At 41.8% G+C, this 24475-nt stretch overlaps 1 protein-coding gene across 3 annotated transcripts in view; it reads right to left on the reverse strand.

Annotated features, from left to right (window-relative positions):
- The window catches only part of SHTN1 (shootin 1), a 104367-nt gene that overhangs the window by 49868 nt on the left and 30024 nt on the right, over positions 1-24475 (reverse strand). For all 3 annotated transcript variants that reach the window (XM_075612009.1, XM_075612007.1, XM_075612006.1), the window contains exons 3-4: positions 23287-23347; positions 5772-5866 (exon numbers count right to left, since the gene is read on the reverse strand). In XM_075612009.1, the coding sequence (XP_075468124.1) occupies positions 5772-5866; positions 23287-23347 (156 nt within the window). The remainder of the gene's footprint in view (positions 1-5771; positions 5867-23286; positions 23348-24475) is intronic.

The following is a 24475-nucleotide window of genomic DNA, read 5'->3' on the forward strand; positions in this document are numbered from 1 at the left end:
GATATTACACATTTCAGGGACCCTGCGGGGAGATTAGCGAGTCTGCTAGATAGCTGTGTGTATTAACCATCGTCACATACACAAGTCATGTGCTCATAGGTGTGCCGTTCGTGACAGTAACGGTAAAAGATGCAGGATGAATATGTATGTGTCATTTAGATGGAAAAATAGCCTTAATGTATAGATTGCGAAGTGTCAATTTCGCATCAAAGAGGGAATTTGAGCACCAATGGCTGCCCCATCAATCTGGTACATGACTTCTGAAATGGCGAAAAATTGGTGCCAAAAACCACACCAGATTAATGAAAGAAAGACCCCCATTTACTTACAGTACGTACCAATTTCCCAATAATAGAAAGCAATGTACATGTGGGGGAGGGGAAATCCAGAGAACAATGACATGGTGTTAATCTAAAAATTAATTTGCCATTATCAGGGTCAAAAAAATTATGTGAAGACAGGCAAGGTTTTCCCTCAAAAAGGAGGGGCTGTGTAATTGCATCTGATTCATTACAGCCAGTATTGAAAGCAATGGGATTTAAAAAAAAACTAATGCCCCTTTTGTACCTTTACTGCGGCTGGCAGGACTCTCATAACAAAAGACTGTGACTGAGATACGAATTAGGTTCCCCCAATTGTTGTGCAAGTACCTCCTAATCTTTATCCAACTTTAGCTCCCTCTGCCTCTCGTATAATACATACATTAGAAGTTATTTATATGGACTACAGGAAATTCAAATATCACTTGTAAGCACATTAACATGTATCAGACAGGTCCTGCCTTTCCCCATTATCTCCTAGCATGCAGTGCTTCCGCTGCAGCCAGGGATTCTGGGAAATGGCATGCAAATGAGCCCAGTGTCACCTTTTGCTTCAAATCCATTTCAACATGGACCCCTATAAGCATACGCCTGCAACATTACACAGCTTTTCAGCACAGCCTGGGTTAAGACGTGCAGAGCCTGTAAACCTACTCACAGACAGCCATTTCAACCTTTTAAGTGTCATCAGTGTATGGTGTAGGTTTCAACCACATATTATACACGTTATGGTGGGTAAAAAAAAAAAGAAAAGCGACGAAAACCCTCCACCGTTTAGCATACAAATAAAAATATCACTAGTCAGCACATTCACCTCTCAGACAGGTCTCATATGGAATAGGAATGTGTTCTGCCTCCCTTGTATGTTTACATTCAGTGCTCTCTATTCAGTATACTGTGCTGGAGAAGACGTTGCTCCATTTAAATGTATCAGACTAAAATCTACTCCAGCACTGGGAAACAGGCTCACAGCATAGTGAATAAGGGCAGGTGTCTCATACTGTACATGCTTTATTCACTATAAAAGAAAAAAACTTTGATTTTAGTGGAATACAATATTCACAGCACAATTCTTTTGAACAGTTACCCAACATTACAAAATATTAATGTCTATTGATGAATTCCGCCATTGTTTCTGGTTCTGCTGTCCAATAGCATGCACAGAAGGACACGCACAGAAGAACACGCAAACCCAGAGAATAACAGACACAGAAGAACACACAAACCCAGAGAACACACACAGAAGAACACGCAAACCCAGAGAACACACACAAGAACATGCAAACCCAGAGAATAACAGGCACAGAAGAACACGCGAACCCAGAGAATAACAGGCACAGAAGAACATGCAAACCCAGAGAATAACAGGCACAGAAGAACACGCAAACCCAGAGAATAACAGACACAGAAGAACACGCAAACCCAGAGAATAACACACACAGAAGAACATGCAAACCCAGAGAATAACAAGCACAGAAGAACACGCAAACCCAGAGAATAAACACGCAAACCCAGAGAATAAACATGCACAGAAGAACACGCCAACACAGAGAATAACACCCAAACGCAGAGAAATAACATGCACAGAACGACACGCAAACCCAGATCCAGCAACGAGAAAAATCTCTGAAAACTGAGCGAATCTATTGGAATTCTAAAGTATTGCTGTCGTGCTAAACAAAAAAAAAATAACGAGGGAAAAAAGCCTTGCTAATGCATCTAAAAATTAAACAGATTTCTTGCTGGCATGATTTCAGCCTCCGCCTAAGGCGAGCTTTGGGAAGCGTGGCCAGCATTACTAATGAAATTTGGATGAAAATTGCTGTAATTCATTTTCTGATGAAGTGGCTCAGATGCATTTTACACCACCAAAAATACATAACACAGTGATAAAAACATTCTTTAATAATAATGTGCCTCTGATGAGATGGAGTAGAGAAAATTACAGACTTGGTAAATTCATCAGACTAGAGGTAATCAACAGTGCAACGGGAGGTCACCTTTAGCATGCCCTCCGCCTGCTTCTATAAACAATCACCTGGAAATGTAGCGCTTTCACCGACTTTCCTATCCAGTTGCAGTTTTTTCCCCCCCAAACACTTTATTTGTAAACTGCTTGCCATTTATTCCAAATACATTCTGAATATGTTGAGGACAGATATATATATATATATATATATATATATATATATATATATATATATATATATATATTTACACAAAATACCAGATATAAAAGTAAATCAATGTAAAATTCAATATAGATAATAATCAGACATTGGGAGGTTATAAAGTTTCATGTTTAAATGTGCTTATATTTGTCTGCATACACTATGCCTGTATTTCCTTACAAAGCTTGTAATATCACCCAACAGTACCTCAGACTGACTGGAGAGGTTCCCCTTAAAATAAACTCATGTGATTGTAGTATATTGGTAATGAGCCATTTTAGATCATTTTTACAAAAGAGAAATATGAACATAAACTTTCATTTACAAACACAGTAACAGTGAATTGAAAATGTTGTGTTAACTAGGAATTTTTGATACTGTATCACATAAAATTGGATTACTCGTGGAAAAACACTGCATTAAACTTCTGAAAAGCTACATATTAACCCCTACCGTGACAACTGAATTGAAACAAGGACTGATTTGAATCATGAGTCCTAGTTTGTGTCAAGGTAATGTGCTAGCATTTTGCAAGAGAGGATAAGGGAGTAGTCCCTTGGTGTAATAATATAAGATTCAATTCTGCAGCTTTGGATACCATTTTTCTGCCTCAATAAAATCGAGCAGGTCTCACAGGTCAATCTAAGTGAATGTGCCCGAAGGTTTAATGCATCTTAGAACTGCTTCGGAATCAATATCTAAATGCACTGTGGGAGAGATTGCTGTTTTAGGTCAGGGGTTCCTCATTATAAAATAAGGTACTCTTGTTATATTTCTGAGATAGACAATGGCTGTTGGTGAAAGTGCACACATCAGTCCTATTTGCCCATACTTTCAATAGAAAATAAGTTTAGAAAGTCAGGATTATTAATGTCGTTTATTTGACAAACATATCGTTGTTATCGAGGTAAAACTCATTAAAGTGCATTCACGGTAAAAACTCACTAAATGCGCTTCCTGACTTGGATTTTTTTGTTATTTCTAAGTGCCTCTTCAGTCAAGAGTTTCCAAAACCTAAAACTCATCAAGTATGATCTGAAAAAAAATGTAAAAAAAACATTTAAAAATCGCAGTTCCTCAGTATTAAAAGAATATAGTTGATGACTTTTACCTCAACGACGATAATATATATATATTTTTTCCAAACGTTTTAATTAGGCAGATATACATCAAACAGATACATCAGTTTATCCTTAGCCTAATACAGGGTTTTCTATTTTTAGATAGAGAAAATAAAGAGAATAGAATAGAGCAGAACATCGCCTATTTGAGGCAAGGTCTCTGGGCCATCTAATGGACCGGAAAGAGAGAGACAAGAAAAAGAGATAGAGAGGGGGGGGGGGGTAGGGAATGAGGGGAGGAGGGCCGTTCTCCCCTCCTTGTCGCCAGGTGTCGGATTCCATCATCCTGAGTACCCGGTTCCTTCCTTCAATCGGTTCAGGGAGTCGTTTGGTCATAATTATTGCGTTATCCATGGCTCCCAGATTTTATAGAACTCTGTCGTGGATCTTTTTAGAAAGGCCGTCAGCCTTTCCATTACCTCATTGATCCTTTTTTTTTAACATTTGTTTGGAAGGAGGGGATACCTTCTTCCAGGAGGCCGCAATTGTGCACCTTGCCGCTGTAAGAATGACGGAGATCAATTTCCTTACTGGACGGTCGATTTCGTCTATCGGCCGGGCCAGCAGGAAGGTCAGTGGATCAATAGGTATTGTGAGGTCCATAACCTCTTTTAATAAAGTTTATACAATTAGCCAATATTCCTGAATTTCTGAACATGTCCACCAAATCTGGGCCATGTCCCCTTTTTGTCCACAGCCTCTCCAGCACAGGTCGGAGACCAGAGGGAAGATTTGTTTTAGTCTCACTGGGGTAAGATACCAGTGGAATAATATCTTGTAAATATTTTCTTTTGGTGTGGTGCATATAGAAGTTCCTGAGGCAGTGTCCCAAATATCTTCCCAGTCCTCTCTGTCAATAACTATATTTAGCTCCGCTTCCCATTTGCGCATATACTGATGGGTCGGAGAGTCTGCCGATATCTCCATTCCGGCGTAGATTTTAGTTATTAGACCTTTTTGGTGTTCAGCTGTCTGGCATAGCTTCTCGAATTCAGTGAGAGGGGGAAATTCTAGTTTTGGGGATATTGTTTGCGTAAAGTGTCTAATTTGGAGATATTTGAATGTGTCCAATTCTGGACTTTCATATTTAGTGCGTAATTCTTGGAAGCTCAAGAACTATCCATGGCTCAGTATGTCGGCGATAACCCTGATACCTCTTGATTTGAGTTGATCAAATTGCTTAGACTCACAGCCCGGGGGGAATTTGGGATTATTAAAAATTGGGGTCAGTTGTGATCTAGTTGTGTGGAGTTTGAACTTACTTTTAGTTTTCATCCAAACCTCCCAGGTTTGCCTCATTGCTCCTAATTTAAATTTTTGAGATTGTATGTCCCCTCCATCTATGTTCCAGAGGCAAGCTGGCAGAGAAGGCGTTTTAGCGTGGAAGGACTCTATATCAAGCCAGCAATATTGGCCCGGGTCCGCATTCCACATTACTACTTGTCTTAGTTGTGCTGCCTGATAGTATTTAGTTAGGTCTGGGACTCCCAGTCCACCTCTCGCTCTTGATGTTAACAGAACTGATCTAGCTATCCTGGGCTTTTTGCCCTGCCAAATAAAATTAAACAACCGACGATAATATATTTTATTACCAGTATACAAGCTTTTGAATATCACAGAGTTCGTCTTTTCATTTGACGACTCAAAATCAGTGGAACACCACATTGCTGAAGTTCTTTTGCTGCTCTCAAACACCTTATGGTAGAGGTAACTAGAATGTAGGGCAGTGGTTTCCAACCTTTTTTGGTTATGGAACTCTATGATTATATTGTCAAATTCTGCAGCACCCCAACCCTCTCTAACAGCACTTCCGAGATCAGATGCATTGTAAGGAACCCCAATCCTCTCTAGCAGCACGTCCGAGATCAGATGCATTGTAAGGAACCCCAACCCTCTCTAATAGCATGTCTGAGATCAGATGCATTGTAAGGAACCCCAACCCTCTCTAACAGCACGTCCGAGATCAGATGCATTGTAAGGAACCCCAACCCTCTCTAATAGCATGTCTAAAATCAGATGCTATGAATGTAGATGAAATTCTTCTGTATTTGGTACAATTTTCAAATTACGTGAAAATTGCAGGGAACCCTTTAGGGATGCCCCAGGGAACCCCAGTTGAAAAACATGCCTGTAGAGACCAGGCTGCTTTGTATGGTTACCTTTGATGCAAAAGCCTCCGCACTCTCTCTGCATGACTTCTCAATCTCCAGATGGTTCTGTATGAAACTGACTTCTTCAATAACCATATGTGAAACTAGGGAGAAAAAAAGAAAGAATCAGTATCCATGGAAAGTTGCTCATCTTTTGTCATTTAATTTGCAAATCTTATGACTCAAACACTTCCTGTATTTTATAGCTTGATATACACCCAGCATGATACCACAACAACCAAAATAGATCTAAAACAAAACCCACAGCTGAGAGATGTTACAAGGATTTAAATATGTTGCCTACACGTAACACTGATATCAAATATCTTTGTGGTACTAAATACATTACTCCTTTTTACATAAAACAAGTTGATTTTATTTGCTGAAAAACCACAAGAGCTATTCCAAGAGGAAATTGTAACATGCATTTTCTGAAGTCACATTTAGCATATGTTCCTCCATCCCTGATGTTTCCTGCTACTTCATCACAACCCCCTAAATTTCATGATCTGACTAGCCTATATTGGTGTAAACCAACACTCACAGACCTTGAAAAAGAAAGAATACGATTCATAAAACAACAGGAATTCCACTGAAAACTAAAAGATAATTTTTTTCCCCCTTCATAAGTGTGGATTTTTGCCCTGGTTTTGCAGCCAGGAGACTTTTATAAATAGACCCCAAAATGTTCTTTTGCTAAATATTGATGGATCTCTCTGATTAATAGTGAGAGTTGGGCATAGCCAGCATGAGCAGCAGAAATGCTTATCACGAGGAGATGCCAAGTACAGAGTGAGCAGGATTGTATGGATGGGTACAGTCCCTTTGAAGCAGTGTCAAGTCTTTCTGACCATGGGCAACTTATCCTGTACCCATTGTGACAGAAACCAGGGGATGGTAATAAATTCCGTATATAGGGCTCCCAGGATACTAGACAGTTTCTATCCTGTTTGGCCTGGGAGTGCAGCCTTATAATACATACACTCCATCCCACAGTTTGGCAAGCGCTGGAACTGAGGGATGAGAGATCCAGACCAGAGTTTGTCTGCTGCCTGATTTCTGTCACCTGTCATGCTAATTAGGAATCAGGTATGAAAGACTGATTTCCTGTTTGCTCTGGTCTCCCCACAAGAGCCAGGAGGCTGGAAGGCTGCTGAACTACAGAGGGGAGAAGCCTCTTCCCCAAACAGGTTCAATCTTTCTGTTCATTTGTGTAAGACTGCAAAAGTACCGTGTTTTGATGTTGGAAGTGGAAAAGCCACTTCCAACCCTGAGTCAGGGATATCTAAGTTAAGTTATCGCTCAGGTGAGCAGCTTTTGTTTTGATCTGTTTTCTGTTGTATGCACTGTGGCAGTCTCAGTGCCTGGGACTGAATAAACCAGGCATAGCCTGTTTAAAGGAACAGTACGTGACGCCTCATCATTTAACCTACCCTAAAAGACCGTGTTCTAAACAGTCCCGGACAAACGACGGAGCCCCGGAGTAAGCCGTTTGTCACATATGGTGGAGAATGCGGGCAGAACACTAGGGGGTCTGCGGGTTGAAGAACTTTGAAAAAAAAAAAAAAAAAGTTTTTTCATCCTCTGCAAACAAGATGGAAGACGTGGTGGGTGCGCTGGTACGCAATGTCGCTGCCCAGAAAGACGCAAATGAAACCCAGCAACAGCTGTTAATAGCCCAGCAAGAAACTAATGCAAACCAGCAGCAGACGAATGCAGCCCAGCAACAGCTGCTAATAGCCCAGCAAGAGATTAATGCCAACCAGCAACAGGCGAATGCCAACCAGCAACAGGCGAATGCAAACCAGCAACAGACGAATGAAGCCCTGCAAAACGCGAATGCAAACCAGCAAGAGACAAACCGCTTGCTGAGAGAGGAGCAACAGCGGTTCGCTCAGGGCTTTCAGCAGGAACTCGAGATCCTGAGGGGGACTATCAGTAACCTTCCACTGGCAGCGGCAGCCCCAGTTCCGAAAATGACCAGGGCAAGCCACTACCTTCAGAAGATGGGACCCTCGGATGATGTGGAAGCCTATCTTCTCACGTTTGAACGCACGGCACAGAGAGAGGGATGGCCAGAAGCTGAGTGGGCTGGTCTAATCGCACCCTTCCTAAGCGGCGAACCCCAGAAGGCTTACTTTGATCTAGAGCCAGCCGAAGCTAACGTCTATGCAAAATTGAAGTTCGAGATCCTCGCCCGCCTCGGCGTAACCACGGCTGTTCGCGCCCAAAGGTTTCACGCATGGTCCTTCACGATGGATAAAGCCACCCGAAGCCAGATGTATGACCTCATCCACCTCGCCCGGAAGTGGCTACAACCCGAGATCAACTCAGCCAGCCACATCGTGGAACGGTTGGTCATGGACCAGTTCTTGAGAAAACTTCCCTCTGCCTTACGCCGTTGGGTCAGTCGGAGTGACCCCCACAATGCGGATGAGCTTGTGGCCCTCGTAGAAAGGTACAATGCAGCAGAAGAGCACCCGCAACCCACAGTCGTGGAGCAACCCCACTACCCGAGGTTCCAGGACTCTTCCAGAGACGGTAAAAGGGTACCGGGGTTAAGGGGCGCTGAAGAGCGGCGACCACCTTCACGCAGCACCAGCAACAGTGGTTCGCACACTAAGGGCAATAGCCAACATGGGGAGCCGGGAAAAGGCTCTAAGTGGGACACAGACTATGTACCTAAATGTGTAAATTGTCATGAGAGGGGCCACACAGCAAAAATCTGCCCACTAAATGATGAGCCCATGCAATGCAACAGCGTGGAACCTTATTCGCTGTTGTCCCAATGTATGGGCCCTAGCCCAGAGGACCCCTTGAATAACCATCTGTGGGCATTTGTAAAGGTTAATGGTAAGAGGGTTCGGGCACTTCTTGACTCTGGGAGCATGGTCACACTAGTGTCCGAATACCTCTTGCCCATTAAGAAGAAACAGGGAAACAGTTCACAAAGAGTGGCAATTTGTTGTATACATGGGGATAATCATGAATATTCCACTGTTGATGTTTTTTTTGAAACAGAGTTTGGTTCTTTAGATTTCAAGGTGGGTATTGTACCCAAACTGGCACATGATGTGTTAATAGGGACCGACTTTCCCCATTTTCTAAAAATGTGGTCCCCCGCTCAGAATAGCACCCAGAGTTCAATAGCGGACCATAACGAAGTATTAGAAGAAACAAATCCTTTCCCTTTTTCAGAAATGGAGGTTGACGAGGGCCCAAATAAGAAGGGGGAAAAGGAGGAGTGCTGTAAAATTCCCTTCCCCATCACTACTTTGGTAGGGAATACCCCAAATCAAGATGTTGAGCAGACACTTACCACCCCAGAACCGGATAAGACCCTCGCTGACCTAGAGGTCAGTCCTGGGAGTTTTAAGAAGGCCCAGTGGGAGGACCCCACATTAGCGGTAGCAAGGGGAAATATACGGGACCAGAATAGTACTCCTGGCCAACCAGATAGGTCACTTGCTTACCCCTACTTCGAGGTAGAGAACGACCTAGTATATCGGGTTGATAAAAGGAAATCAGTTACAACTAAACAATTGTTGGTACCACGGACATTCCGTAACGTAGTATTACACCTCGCACATAGTCATCCATTGGGGGGACACCTAGGGGTGGAAAAGACAAAAGAAAAGGTTCTCCGAAGCTTCTATTGGCCTGGGGTTCTGGCAGAAATTACGAATTATTGTTCCTCATGCCCAGAATGTCAGATCACCGCCCCGTTCAAGGCGTACCGCAGCCCATTGGTACCCCTTCCCATAATAGAGGTACCATTTGACCGGATTGCTATAGATCTAGTAGGACCCCTAATAAAGTCTGCTAGGGGACATCAGCATATATTGGTAATATTAGATTATGCCACCCGATATCCGGAGGCAGTTCCCCTACGTAGCACCTCAGCTAAAAACATAGCAAAAGAGTTAGTAGTTCTGTTTTCCCGGGTCGGGATTCCTAAAGAGATTCTATCTGACCAGGGAACACCATTTATGTCCCAAGTAACGAAAGAGCTATGTAAACTCCTAAAAATCAAGCATCTCAGAACCTCAGTCTATCATCCACAAACAGATGGTTTAGTGGAAAGGTTCAATAAAACCTTAAAGAGCATGTTACGGCGGGCGGTTGATAAAGATGGGAAAAACTGGGATTGTTTGTTACCGTACCTGTTATTTGCCATTAGGGAAGTTCCCCAATCATCCACAGGCTTCTCCCCGTTTGAACTATTGTATGGCCGACACCCAAGGGGCTTACTGGATATAGCCAAAGAGACTTGGGAACACGAGGTTACCCCTTACAGAAGTGTAATAGAGCATGTTGCCCAGATGCAGGACCGCATTGCTGCAGTCCTACCCATAGTGAGGGAACACATGGAGAAAGCTCAAGAAGCACAGAGGAATACATATAATAAGGGTGCTAGGGTCAGAATTTTTTCTCCAGGTGATAGGGTACTAGTTCTGGTTCCCACCGTGGAGAGTAAATTCCTTGCTAAATGGCATGGGCCATATGAGGTCTTGGAAAGAGTGGGAGAAGTAAATTATAAGGTAAGACAGCCAGGTAGGAGGAAACCTGAGCAAATTTACCATATAAACCTACTCAAGCCCTGGAAAGATAGAGAAGTCTTGTTAACCCTAGTACCCCCAGGTCCGTCAGAGAATCAAGAAACTGACCCAGAGGTTAGCATAGCTGAAACCCTGTCTGTTCATCAGAAACGAGAGGTTCAGAATTTAGTGAAAAGAAACAAAGAAATCTTCTCTATACGGCCAGGTAGAACTAGCGTAATTGAACATGACCTAGTCTCTGAACCGGGGGTCCGAGTTAACCTTAAACCGTACCGAATCCCAGAGGCCAAAAGAAAGGCTATAAGTTTAGAGGTTAAAAAAATGCTAAAACTAGGTGTAATTGAGGAATCCCAAAGTGGGTGGAACAGCCCTATAGTCTTAGTCCCAAAGCCAGATGGTACAACAAGGTTTTGTAATGACTACCGGAAACTAAACGCGGTGTCAAAATTTGATACTTATCCTATGCCCAGGGTAGATGAACTTGTAGAGAGACTGGGCAAAGCCCGATATCTCACAACCCTAGACCTAACAAAAGGGTACTGGCAGGTTCCCCTCACAGAAAGGGCAAAAGAAAAGACAGCCTTCTCAACCCCAGACGGCCTCTTTCAGTATAAGGTGTTGCCTTTTGGCTTACATGGAGCTCCCGCCACATTCCAAAGAATGATGGATAAAATTTTAAAACCACATGCTCGGTATGCTGCCGCCTACCTGGATGATGTGGTAATCCATAGTGAAGATTGGCAATCCCACCTTCCAAAGGTCCAAGCTGTGCTTGACGCAGTCCGGTCTGCTGGACTAACTGCTAACCCCGCTAAATGCACTATTGGTCTGGAGGAGGCCAAGTATCTGGGATATTCTATTGGCAGAGGTTTACTCAAACCCCAAACACTCAAAGTGGAGGCAATACAAAATTGGCCAAGGCCAGTTACAAAAAAACAAGTAAGGACCTTTTTGGGGTTAATTGGGTACTATAGAAGGTTTATTCCCAATTTTGCAACTAAGGCAACCCCACTAACTGACCTCACAAAAGCAAGAGGACCGCTAATGGTAAAGTGGTCCCCCGAAACCGAACAGGCCTTTAGAAGCCTGAAAGAAGCTCTCTGTGCCCAACCAGTGTTGGTCACACCTGACTTCTCCAAAGAGTTCGTAGTCCAAACCGACGCATCTGAGGTAGGGCTGGGGGCGGTACTCTCCCAGGAGTCTCAAGGTGAGGAGCACCCCATCCTTTATTTAAGTAGGAAACTAAATCCCCAGGAGAAAAATTACTCCATAGTAGAGAAAGAGTGTCTCGCAATAAAGTGGGCTGTAGAGACGCTCAAATACTACCTGTTGGGGAGAAAATTCCGGTTGGTCACAGATCATGCACCCCTTACCTGGATGTGTCAAAACAGGGAAAAGAATGCTAGAGTGACCAGGTGGTTCCTAAGCCTACAACCCTTTAAATTTTCTGTGGAACACAGGTCAGGGCACAAACATGGCAATGCTGACGGGTTGTCAAGGATGCACTCCCTAATATCCATGGTCGCTCATCCCTCGAGGTCTGAGCTGGGGGGGAGGATATGTGACAGAAACCAGGGGATGGTAATAAATTCCGTATATAGGGCTCCCAGGATACTAGACAGTTTCTATCCTGTTTGGCCTGGGAGTGCAGCCTTATAATACATACACTCCATCCCACAGTTTGGCAAGCGCTGGAACTGAGGGATGAGAGATCCAGACCAGAGTTTGTCTGCTGCCTGATTTCTGTCACCTGTCATGCTAATTAGGAATCAGGTATGAAAGACTGATTTCCTGTTTGCTCTGGTCTCCCCACAAGAGCCAGGAGGCTGGAAGGCTGCTGAACTACAGAGGGGAGAAGCCTCTTCCCCAAACAGGTTCAATCTTTCTGTTCATTTGTGTAAGACTGCAAAAGTACCGTGTTTTGATGTTGGAAGTGGAAAAGCCACTTCCAACCCTGAGTCAGGGATATCTAAGTTAAGTTATCGCTCAGGTGAGCAGCTTTTGTTTTGATCTGTTTTCTGTTGTATGCACTGTGGCAGTCTCAGTGCCTGGGACTGAATAAACCAGGCATAGCCTGTTTAAAGGAACAGTACGTGACGCCTCATCATTTAACCTACCCTAAAAGACCGTGTTCTAAACAGTCCCGGACAAACGACGGAGCCCCGGAGTAAGCCGTTTGTCACACCATCCACGCACAACATTTAGATTTTAAGCTGTATGGTCAGATATTGGAGGAAGGCATTGGGTCACTGGAACGTAGAGGTGCCTGAAATACCTGTATGCCTCTTCTAAGATTGCGTCACCAGGGAGTATTTTTATTTACGATGGAGGTCAGGTTCTTCTCTCATCTTATTTACGAGGGATGCCTGTATTCCCAGTATGTGTAATGGACAATCTGAAGCTCAGTAAGAATCAGATCATTGTCAGTTCGCGGTGGATCAAAATTCATTGTCAATTCATGTTCGCTCAAAAAATGACAATTGTTAAATCCCTATTCCACGTGTATGTCAGCTAAACCAGATGGGTAAGCTGTTTAAGAAGAGTCGATCTTCATTAAAATCAGCACATATCAGATTATGAAAGAATCACCCTTTTTGGACACTTCGGATATAAGTTGGCTGCATTAATTCAGCAAAAGCACAAAACCAGGAGTTGCATAGATTTTGCCTCATAAAGAACAGATCTGCCTGATCAGTACATCTTTTGCTTTTAACATATACAGCTCAACCCACTTATAACCCGGTGCTTGGGGTCCAAAGAATCACATCGCGTTATAAGCGGATCGCGTTAGAAATAATGTACAATTGTATGCATTGTACAATAAATTATTTAAGATACCAATAATCGTGTTGTAAAGTATTAATAAATATGAAAATTAGGAGCCGCGCGTGCATCCCGTTATAAGTGTGACGGGGTTGAGCTGTATCTGACTAAAAGGTGCTGTGCTATGTTTAGATGTTGAATGCTTTTCTAATACTTAAAATCTATAGATTTTTACTTTCTGAACTAATCTGTATTATGGGAGATTAAGTGTACGAAGAAGAATTTTAAATCAGTGGAAACAATGAACACTTACCAACATATGATATTTTCGGACACGTATCAACTTTGAGTAATCTTTTGAGTACTTTTCAATTTCAAATTGAATATTAACCAGTGTTTACAGTACATTAAGTACTTTATACACAAAAAAAAGCTGTTGCTTTACTGTGCACAGTATTTGGAAAGGCTCCCAACTGCATTTGTTAAGTAAATAAGCATTGAAGTGGGTCTAAAGACCATCCCTACAGTTTCCGTATTATCAAAAATGTATATTATCACTTCCACAGAGTTTTCTTATATTGGATCTAACAGGAACTCTTGAACCAATAACAAGGGACCAAAAGATAAAGAGAAGGAAGAGAGCAGGTGCTAGAGACACAATAACATGTTGTAGCTGAATTGAATCAGAGAAAAATAAAAGTAAATGCAGACAATGCTTGGGGACACACAAGCCCTTTCTACAATAAATAACATTTTTTTTAAATTAATCAAAAGGATATATAAACAGCATAGCTGGGTTCTCTAGACATTTAGGGCCTCATGCAGAGAGCAGCGCAAAAAGGAATCTCGCCATTTGCCGGCGAAAATGGAGCTTTAAACCGCCGGAAAAGGCAAGTTTAAAAAAAAGCGCCATTTTTTTTTTTTTTACTTGAAATTCGCCGCGCGGCTGGAGAGTTTCTAATCTCTCCAGTTTTTTTTTCTGCCGTATGCAGAGAGCCGCGATCGCCATCTAGTGGCTGTTCGCGCCAAAAAAATGGCGCGATTTTCAACATTTTTCCTCTCCACCAAGCAGCTGGCGCTCCGCGGCCGGTGGAGGGGAAAAAAAAAAATACGCGATTTTTTCCCCACTAGTTTCAACAGCGCTCATAGCGCTGGTTGAAACTCTCCATATGCAGAAAGGCAGTTTTATGCCCTTTCTGCATATGGAGATAAAAACTCTCCAAAAAAGCTTACATTTTTCCCCCTCTCCAATTCTAAATAGCGCTGCTCTCTGCATGAGGCCCTTAGAGCTTGTTGCTGGTGTACATTTTTATTAGTCTTTTATAGGGTAAAAGAAAGCGCATAAATCGTGGAAAATCTGAGGGTGCTTGGAATGGCCAACTGCAGTCCTCAAGGGCCACCAAAATGTCAGGTTTTAATGATCTCTGCTTCAGCACAGGTGGCTCAATCAAAACGACTGCACCACTGATTGAGCCACCTGTGCTGAAGCATGGATGTCCTGAAAACGTGACCTGTTGGTGGCCCTTGAGGACTGGAGTCGACCACTCTTGCCCTATGCATACAAATGCACAAATTGGTTTCTACTGGCGGATGTGTCAAATGTAAGCAACATGTAATAAATACGAATCACCTGCCTGCAGAATTCCTTGACATTATCAACTGCAATGCAAATATACATTGAGCAAGAAGAAGAGGAAAAAATATGTGACAGAGCTAAGGGTTTCTAACGCCCATACTACTGAACGTGATTGCAATGGCTTACGATGCACTGCAGTCTCATCCAGCACCGAAGAAGTTAACTTCCCTATGAAAGGCGAAGTAATGAGGTATTAATTAAGCCTGCACAAAGTATCTGATAAAAAAAAAAGAACAGCAAAGACAGGAGCGATGGGGGAAACGTTTGTATATATAAAGAGGAAAAGGCATCCTGCAAATAAAAATAAATGACTATCACAAGGAAAGAACAATGACAAGAAAGGCCTATAGCTGTGCAGACACTTGATCCATAGTTTTGTTACCGCAGCCAGCTACTTTCAAAGGCAAGCGATATTAAAACATGAAATATGCATGAATAGGGGCCCAGCATGATATCGAACCCATGAACAAGGAGGAGAATGACAGATGACGGAGGATACAGATCCATGTAGATATATAGAAATATACCAACACATGTGAAAAGCTTTTCACAAGTAACATCCGGTTCAGATGTACCATACTGTACATACTGCTAGCGTTTCAAAAGCTTCTTTAAAAGAAGTACCGACCATGGAAAAGAGATCAACATGACTAGAACTAGATAAGAGAGAGCTATGCAGAGCTCAGAAAACCTGAGGAATGGAGGCCAAGAGCCTTGTGTACCTGGAAACAATAAACAATACTTTGTTTAGATTTGCTTCCCCTTTACGTGCCCTGTCACTGTCACATGGTCATGTTTTCCTATACTAGATAACCATTGCATGGTTTCAGAGCTCCATAACATTTCCTTGAACATCAACATCTCTTTATCCAAATAAAATCACAAAGGGCCCTTACAAGACCTGACACGGCGTTTGATTGTGTTAGGAACATGGTCATGCGTGTACCTTTATGTAAGTGGTTAGTTTCAGGATCGTTATTGGAAGGTATGGATGACGACCAAAAAAAAAAAAAATGAATACTCCAACAGCACTGCATTTACCATCAGACCAAATACTTCTATTCCTGTTAGAAGGGAGTCGTGCATTCCCAGTAAGATCTTAAGTATTTAGTAGTCTTACATCGATGGACGTGTGCAAATCTTCCAACGGGGGGCAGCCAAATGTAAAAATAAGTTACATTTAGAGTTTACATTCAACCCCATTACAACGGTCCAAAAATGATGCATTGATAAAAAAAAAAAATATGGAAAAAAAATGATATATATATATTTTTTTTTTTAAATCTTGTATAAGGGCTGATGCTCCAACAGTTATCAATTGAAAAGATTTGCCACAATCGAGTCATGGTAAAACACTGAGAAGCTTGCTGAAATGAACATATGTGTGTGTACTGCACAGCTGTTAATATAAAAGATACTGTTACCCTGAAGAACAAGCTTTTAATCTGGACAGAGAGAAGGTCAGCTCTATCTGCGTTTGTAGATGATCCGAATAATATACCTTCAATTGTGTGTGGGGAAAAAGGAAATACCTGAGATAATAAGACAGACACTCAGAAAAAAGAAGTGTTTGAACAGAGGGAGAGCAGAGGAAGCTTGCGAGACGCTTATACTAAAGCCTGCCTGGAACAGTCTCCATCAACCCCATGACCTACATCTCTTTAAAAAAACAGTAGGCAAGGAAACAAGCCACATATTTTATGGTGAATAAAAAGGCACCATTTTTATTGCACTGTTTTTACACGATGAGTGAGTATTCCCCCCAAAACAATAAAGCAGGCTAGGCTTTGCTCTGCGTATTAGGGATTTATGATACTGTATGTAGTAGAAGTTACAAAAATAATGCTGAAGTTGCTACACTTATTTAGTCTCTGTACAAGCCAAGGAGGAATACGTTGTATAAAGTTAATCTTTATTACTACTAATTTCGAAGTACGCGCTACACACTTAAGCCAAATGTGGTGCAAAACATTTGCACCTGGTGTTGCAAAGAAAAGAAACATCACATTGATTTTACTTTGATTATTTTATACACTGGAACAAGGCCGTGCTAAAGTTACCACTGGGAGAAGCACAGTCCAGATACTGTAGCACTCCATGCTTTCCAGACACTAGCAATGTAATGACCCTTGAACTAAAAGGTGTTCTCCCCCTTGATTGGCTGCAGAGACCGACACCTTTTATTTGGGCTGTGAAAAACCCTGAGCGAGGGTAACACCTGGTGCGAGATCTGTGTGCTTCACCACTTCATGGGAGCATGGATACTGGGCGAGGGGAGGTTGCTGTTCAAGAGAAGCGTTGATATTGTTGTCACCTAGTACAATCTTTATGGCCAAGATGATGTATGCACATCTAGTCCGAACTAGCCTTTCCATTCCCAGGAACATCTCAGATAGCCTTCTAACTAGATTGTGGTAAACCAGGGTGATATTATATAGATTTGTAGATTTCCTGACTCAAATATTTTACAGTTGTTCTTAATTTAGCTAAACTATTAGGATTAATTAAAAGATGTACATTGTGAAAGAGATGAATACTATATAAAACGTCTATTTACACAAACCTTTCCCCAGCACTTCTCATTGTAAGATCTTAGACAAAAATAGGCTTCATGCCTACAAGGTTCTTTTTAAAACAGTTGGTTAGCAGATGGTATGGATACCAGTAATCAGAGAATGGCAGGTAACCTTTGAGGACCTCACCCAATGTAAATCCATTTAAACTAATTAGTTAGTAACAGGCATCGCAACCGGACACTCCCAAAACAAAAAGTAAAACGTCACTTCCTCTCCGTCTTGCCAAAGTTCTAACGTTAGCATTGAAATTCAGAACATGGTGCCAAGTGGATAGAAAGAACGATAACTGTGACATATTTTTTTTCCCCCAGGCAAATACAATTCTGTAGCAAATGCAGGCCAACCAAAAACCACTTAACTAATTAGTGGTTGCTGTCTATGAGAAAAAACATGAATCAACACTGTTATTACAACAAGTGCCACATTTGAGGGGCATCTAATTATAACTAGATGAGTGCAATACTTGCATTATCAACATTATCACTGCATCCCATCACAGTCTAAAAGCCGCTGATAGCACTGGCTGTGAGAAACTCCCACTCAATGTCATTGCAGCACCCGGCAATCTCCTTGGCAGGCCCCCCTCCCTCCATAAATGACACGTTAAGCGTAATTACTGGTAGACATTGTAAATAAACAGAATTGGAAGTGAAAATTGTACCAAGTGCATAAGACACAATCTGACACATTGGAAGTGGCAGCCTTAATTGAGAGTTTCTTTTGACTACTCAAGATCGTTTCAACTGCATTTCTCAGAGGACAGTGATTATAACTGTGGAGACAGACGGCATAATGGTATCAGCACCACTGGCAGAGAAGTGAATTAAATTGTATCTGCTGTTGTGTGGAAGCCTTGATGAGAGGTACTGATGCCTTAGTGGTCTTATCATTACAACAAAATGGCCATGTTGTCATCAACCTTGCCGGCTTCAATTGAAAAGAAATGATTGTGTGTTGAAGCCTCCCTTCTTGTATGCCCCCCTCAGCTCCCCCTCCTCCTATCTCCCGTGCTGAATAGAGCCAATTTCCAGCGAGTTATGAAATCACCCAATAGGGCCTAAAATGCAGCTGCTTGGCATACAAACGGGCCCCCATTAAACTGGAATCACTCACAATATGTGTTTATACCAAGAGAACAAATAGAAGCTGAGCATAGGCCAAGTTTATTCACACACACAAAGGCATGTGTAGCTCTTCATCAATATAATTGCCTTTTGCATTGTGGACCTGATAATGGGACTTAATATTTCCTTAAAATCCCAATATATTCAAGGCATTCTATCAGTGTGTTGACGAGAAGTTCTTCATACCTTGAAAATAAAACACGCGCACACAAAAGAGAAGGAACCTCGAGCATTTGTGTGGCTTCAGGTAGTCACTTGTATATTATCAACAAATGGCTTTTTATAAGCAAGTGTAACAAAATGGTATGAAAGACGAGTTTTATTTCTGCAATGTACCCGGTAGTAATGGGAACATGATTCCCATAGCTGCACAGAACAGTATTATATTAGATACCAATCCTCTAAAAACCCCAAGCACCCTTCCAAAAATCTTAATTGGATATATTAAATTGTTCTGTGAGATGTCTAAAATTCTAAAAATCAATAGCAGCCATCTTTAAATCTTTTTTTTTTTTGTTATAGAAAACAATATCTTGGATATAAAAAGACCACTAAGATACACAGCGATTTCATTATTTTTTGCATTAAACAAGTCTTAAAAATAATAATAATAACATGTGTTTTTTGTTTCTTTTAACAGGACATAACACACACACACACAATTTATAATTCCATAATGTTTGGTTTAAAATCTCTGTGCAGTTTCTTGTATTGTCTTTTGGAGGCTTTAGGATTGCAAAGGATATGGTTGTTCATCTTTGGAAAAAGGAAAAATTATTCTTTCCTCAACCCCTCCATGGCAGACACGAATGGGTTAAAACGCTCTCCTCAGGCAGTCGGGACAGATAAAAAGGTACTAGCTCCACCCCTACATAAAGTCCCTCCTCTCCTCTTAAACGATACATTCCCTGTACCAACAGACAAGACAATAGGGAGGGAAGTAATACTGCTATGGAGGGCTCGAGGAAAGAAAATGATCAGTAAGAATAATTCTTCCGTTTTCCTCTTTGGCCTCCATGGCAGTCAGACATGAATGGGAAGTACCAAAGCAATTCCCTGGGATGGGGCAACAAAAGAAACATGCACCTGCATCAATATACATGGTTCTTTTTTTTTTTTTGATATACATTAGATTCATTGTAGAGTATATTGTGTACTAAAGACCATACTGCAACCTTGCATAACTATTCTGGCGTTACTTTAGCTTTACGCGCCCAAGATGCGGCTACTGCTCTAGTAGAACAAGCCTTCAAAATTATTGGTGCTTTGAAGCCTCTTGGACTATAAGCATTTCGAATACACTTTAATCTATGTAGCAATGGTGGTCTTTTGATGTCGGGCAACCTTTCTTTTTGCCATCTGGGATTATTAATGAGCCATTAGTTTTTCCGACATCTTTAGTTTTATCTAGATAACTATTCATTAATCTCACTAAAAATCGAGAATTCCTTTTTGCTTCTTGGAATGAATTGGATTTGGAAAAAAAATACACCAAAATTATTTGCTCATTCAAATGGAATAAGGACCCCACCTTTAGGTAGGAATTTTGGATCCATCCTGAGGATTACATCGTCCAAGTGCACAATTGTAAATAGCTCAACTACTAATAGTGCATGGACTTCACTCACTCTCCTAGGAGATGTGATTGCAATTAATAGTTAGGCATTTTAGAGTTGAACTTTCAATTGATTAGAAAGGTTTCCCCATGAATGCTCCCAGTACTAAGTTTAGGTCCCAGAGTTGCACAAATGATATCAACTGAGGTCTTCGTTTCCTGATTGCTTGAAAACATTTTTTGAGAACTAGGTCATTTTTTCGCAAGAGGTTTTTGTAGTAGGGCTGCCAGTGCTGCCACCTATACCTTCAAGGAACGAAGAGACAAACCCTTATCAAAACCTTTTAGAAATTCCAAAATATCGATGATTGCCACTTGACCCTTGTTTTGCAATAAGTGACAAATGTGTTCTAGATCCATCTACTTCTAGTATTTTATAGGTTTTCTTGCCTTCAATGCAAGAATTGTGAATTAGTTCCCAAAGGCCCTTTCTGGTTATCACTCACTCAACTTCCAAGATGCTAATGCTAGTTTTCCTGGATCTGAATGCAAAATAGATCTTGGGAAATGTGGTATTGGTTGAAGTAGCCATGGCCCCTTAATTGATAGGTTCCTCACATCCACACACCATGCCATCCTGGGCCAGTTTGGGAAGATTGTAATTGTCATGGCTTGCTCTCTGGCTATTTTTCTTACGAGCCTTGAAATTAGATGTGTTGGTGGAAAGGCGTATGACAGGAAGAAGTTCCAAGATGCTGTCAATGTATGCATTTACTCTGCTCCTTTCTTTCATACAAAGAACCTTGTTAGCATTGTATTTGCCCTTGTTGCCATTAGGTCTATTTTGGGAAGACCCGGTGAACTGACTAGCAGATGGAAGATCTCGATAGTTAGGGACCATTCTCCCAGATGGATTTTGTGTCTGCCGAAGAAATCCTCTCCTAGATTTGATTTGCCTGCAATGTGAAGTGCTGATATCTGGAGTACATGATTCTCTGCCCAATTTAAATAATTAAATAACTTTTTATACCTTCTTAGTGATTTGTGTACACTGATGTGCAATTGTCAGAGTGGAATTTTACTGATAATCATTGATGATCTGATTGAAACCATCTTGGTGTCATATTTATTGCTTTCAGTTCCAGAATATTAGCAAATGAAGTTTGGCACTCCTGCCTCCAAACACCTTGTTAGAACTTTCGATTGATATGTGCTCCCCAGCCTATGGAACTTGCCTTCATTGTCAAGACAACCCAGAGAGGATCTTCTAAACGACACCCTTCACTCAAGTTGTGCACGTTTTCCCACACCAACAATGATCTTCTTGCTTCCTTGGATAATCTTATATGTTGAGACAGATCTTTTGGGTCGTTATTCCACAGTGCTAAAGTTGTTCTGGAGAGCTCTCATGTGGAATTGTGCCTACAGGACTACTGTGTTGCTGAAGTGAACAGAACAAGTGTTCTCATACAGTTAAGCGCTGAAGGCTGTGATAACATCCTTAGATAACCCCCTACTTCTACTATCTTGATTGTTTCTGGTGAAAGTTTGGCACTACCCCTCAAAATGTCGATCACTATCCCCAGAAAATGCAGTTGCTGTGTGGTTGCGAGCTGACTTTTCTCCCAATTTATGAGCCAACTATGTTTAACAATTCCTGTAGAACTATTTCTGTGTGCTTTTAGACCTCTTGAATGGTACCTGCTTTGCATATCAAGTCGTCTAGGTAGGGCTCAAACCACGATTTCTCTTTTCCAGAGATTGACGATAATAACAAATCAGTATCTTGATGAATGTTTGTGGTGCTGCCTCGAGACCAAACGGCGGTGCTTTGTACTGCAAATACGTGACAAGCAAATTTTAAATCTTGTTCAGGAGATATGAGCAGTTGAAATAATAAGTGTCTGGGAAGTCAAAAGGAATGTGTCCCCGGCAAGATATTGTTTACAGTAAAAAACAAAAGACGACCTTGACATGGACAGGGGGTAAGATGCTAATTACGGTGCAACGTTGGCGCAAAGCATTTAGAGTGATTTTTATTTGTTTATAATTGGACTGAACTGGGCATTGTAAAATGGGAAGACTCCTGGGACAATGTGCCCGATATTGGATTAGGCTTTTTGCCAAAATAAAAATAATAATCATTAAAAAAAAAGGGGGGGTCAGCTTCAATTTTTGAATCTTGCCCGATTCCATCCAACATAACTAAACATTGCTCCCCCAAAGAGTGATCCATTTAATGTGTACATCAGCTAAAAACATATTAAGAGAAACCAATTGTTACAGATTAAATGGTAATCAACATTTTCATAAAACAATATAAGCACATGAAAGGTAGGAAAAAAGGTGTAATTCCATAATCTCATGGCGATTGAAAACTAGATGATAAACCCTGAAAGATGAGTTTATAAGTCAGCGAATAAGTCATTCAAAACTAGTGTAGTATCCAGTTAAGACAATGAATAAAGAAACTCTTTATTCAGTCTCATTCCGTGGTGTTCAAACTTCTCCCCAAGGCCCAAACCCAACAATCTATTCATATATAAACTAAGTGTATTCACCTGTGTGCAGGTGCATTGGTTCTTCATAAAACGAGGAGAGGTCTGAAAACCAATAACCTTAAGTACAACTCCCTAATTTATCTGTGTGAATTTCAACGGTTTTCTTGAGTTGGGAACCACTGCGAGCAACTGCAGTTTCCAACTATATTTGTATATCACTGATCCACAATAAACCACACAAACTGCGTTTCAGTAACATACTTCATAGACCTTGCAATGCAGACGATGGCTTTACTGAAATGCAGTTGAAGGTCAATTTAGCATTAGAAGAGGCAGTGTTTCTACAGGCAAGTCATGAGGCCATATTGTGTACCTCAAAATAGTACTCCATATTAATTAATATTAGTAACAAAAAAAAATCAACACTTTATCATATTAACACTTTATCAATACACTTGCATACAATGACACATTCCAAGCTACAGTAAGTGAATATTGTGGTGAACTAACCATGCAGTATATTGATGAAACTGCTGCATTATGATTATTTGATGAATAGGCTCCCTCCTCTCCCCTTTGGCATACACCATTTGATGGCCTATAATATCCACAAAAGCCTTAGAACAAAGCTGCACGGGTGTTTACCTAATGGAGGTGTGCCAGACAGGATTCTTCACCTACAAATATGTGTGAATCCTTGAAAAACACGCGGGTTTATGACTTATGTAGTGAGAAGTTGTAAAACTGGTTTTATTTTGGTTCTGGGCCAAGAAAAACTGGTGCCTTCTGGGCTCTTCAACTGATACTTACTTTTACTGAATTCTTCCAGCTTTTTGACTGCATCATCCCGCTCTTGCCTAACCTGGTCATACTGCAAGACAGACGGGGAACAATGAAGTTGTTGAAAAAAAAGTTAAACCTAAACTACATCAATTACGCGATGCATATAATTTCCTTTCCATGCAGCAGACTGTGTGCCAAATGTAAAAACACAATAGTAACGGTTAACTCATTTCGCTGCGGAAAAGGCCGTGGGGAAGGGCGGAGCATGGTGTAGTTGCAGTGTGGTTGACTATTTTTTTTTCCGATTGTCCAATCTATTTGTAAAGGGAATAAACTGCCGACTTTCCAAGATGCAGGAATTAGAAGGTAAAAGACTGCAAGTGTTGAACTGCTGCTCATGGGACCTGCAACCTATAGCGTGCGGAGGGGGTGGGTGGGGGGGTTCATCGGTGAGGGAGAGACGTCAGTGAGGGAGGAAGGGGGAGGGGGAAAGAAGCAGAGTAAGAGCAGTCAGTGAGGGGCAGGTGTAGCATCAGTGAGGGGAGGGGGAGAAAGACGCAGAGGGGGAGCCGTCAGTGAGGGGGAGTCATCAGTGAAGGGGAGAGTGCGGTCAGTGAGGGGGGGGGGAGACGTCAGTGACAGGAAGGGGAGGTGCAAGTGAGAGAGAGGGGGGTGCTGCCAGCAAGGGGGATGGGTGCTATCAGTGAGAGGGACGGGTGCTGTCAGTGAAGGGGAGGGGGGAGACACAGAGGGGAAACCACCAGCAAGGGGAAGGGGAGGGGAGGTGCTGCCAGTAAGTGGGAGGGGGAGCACCAGCAAGGGGGAGAGGGGGGTGCTGCCAGCGAGGGGGGCGGGTGCTGTCAGCGAGGGGGGAAGCTACCAGCGGGGGGTTCAATGGCAGTTAGCAGCAGAGTGACAGTCGGAATGTGAATGGGGAAATGGGCAAAATCCGGACAGCGCGAGAGAGCAGCAGAGAGGAGACTGTAATTACAGTAAATAAAAACCATGGACAACGAGGATGAGGAAAGAAAAAAGGCCAAACTGCTTCAGTTGTACTGTATTTAATAGTAGTTTACTTTAAAAAAAAAAAAAAGAGGAGGGGGATTTTCTTTTAAGAAAAATTCAAAATGTACCTTTGACTAAAAGGTAACATTGAATTATTATTGCTCTGTGTAATGGGGGTACAGAACCAGTCACCCGAATACATACATTTCCT

This window comes from Ascaphus truei, chromosome 8 (assembly GCF_040206685.1).
Source record: "Ascaphus truei isolate aAscTru1 chromosome 8, aAscTru1.hap1, whole genome shotgun sequence".
NCBI classification, from domain to species: Eukaryota; Metazoa; Chordata; class Amphibia; order Anura; family Ascaphidae; genus Ascaphus; species Ascaphus truei.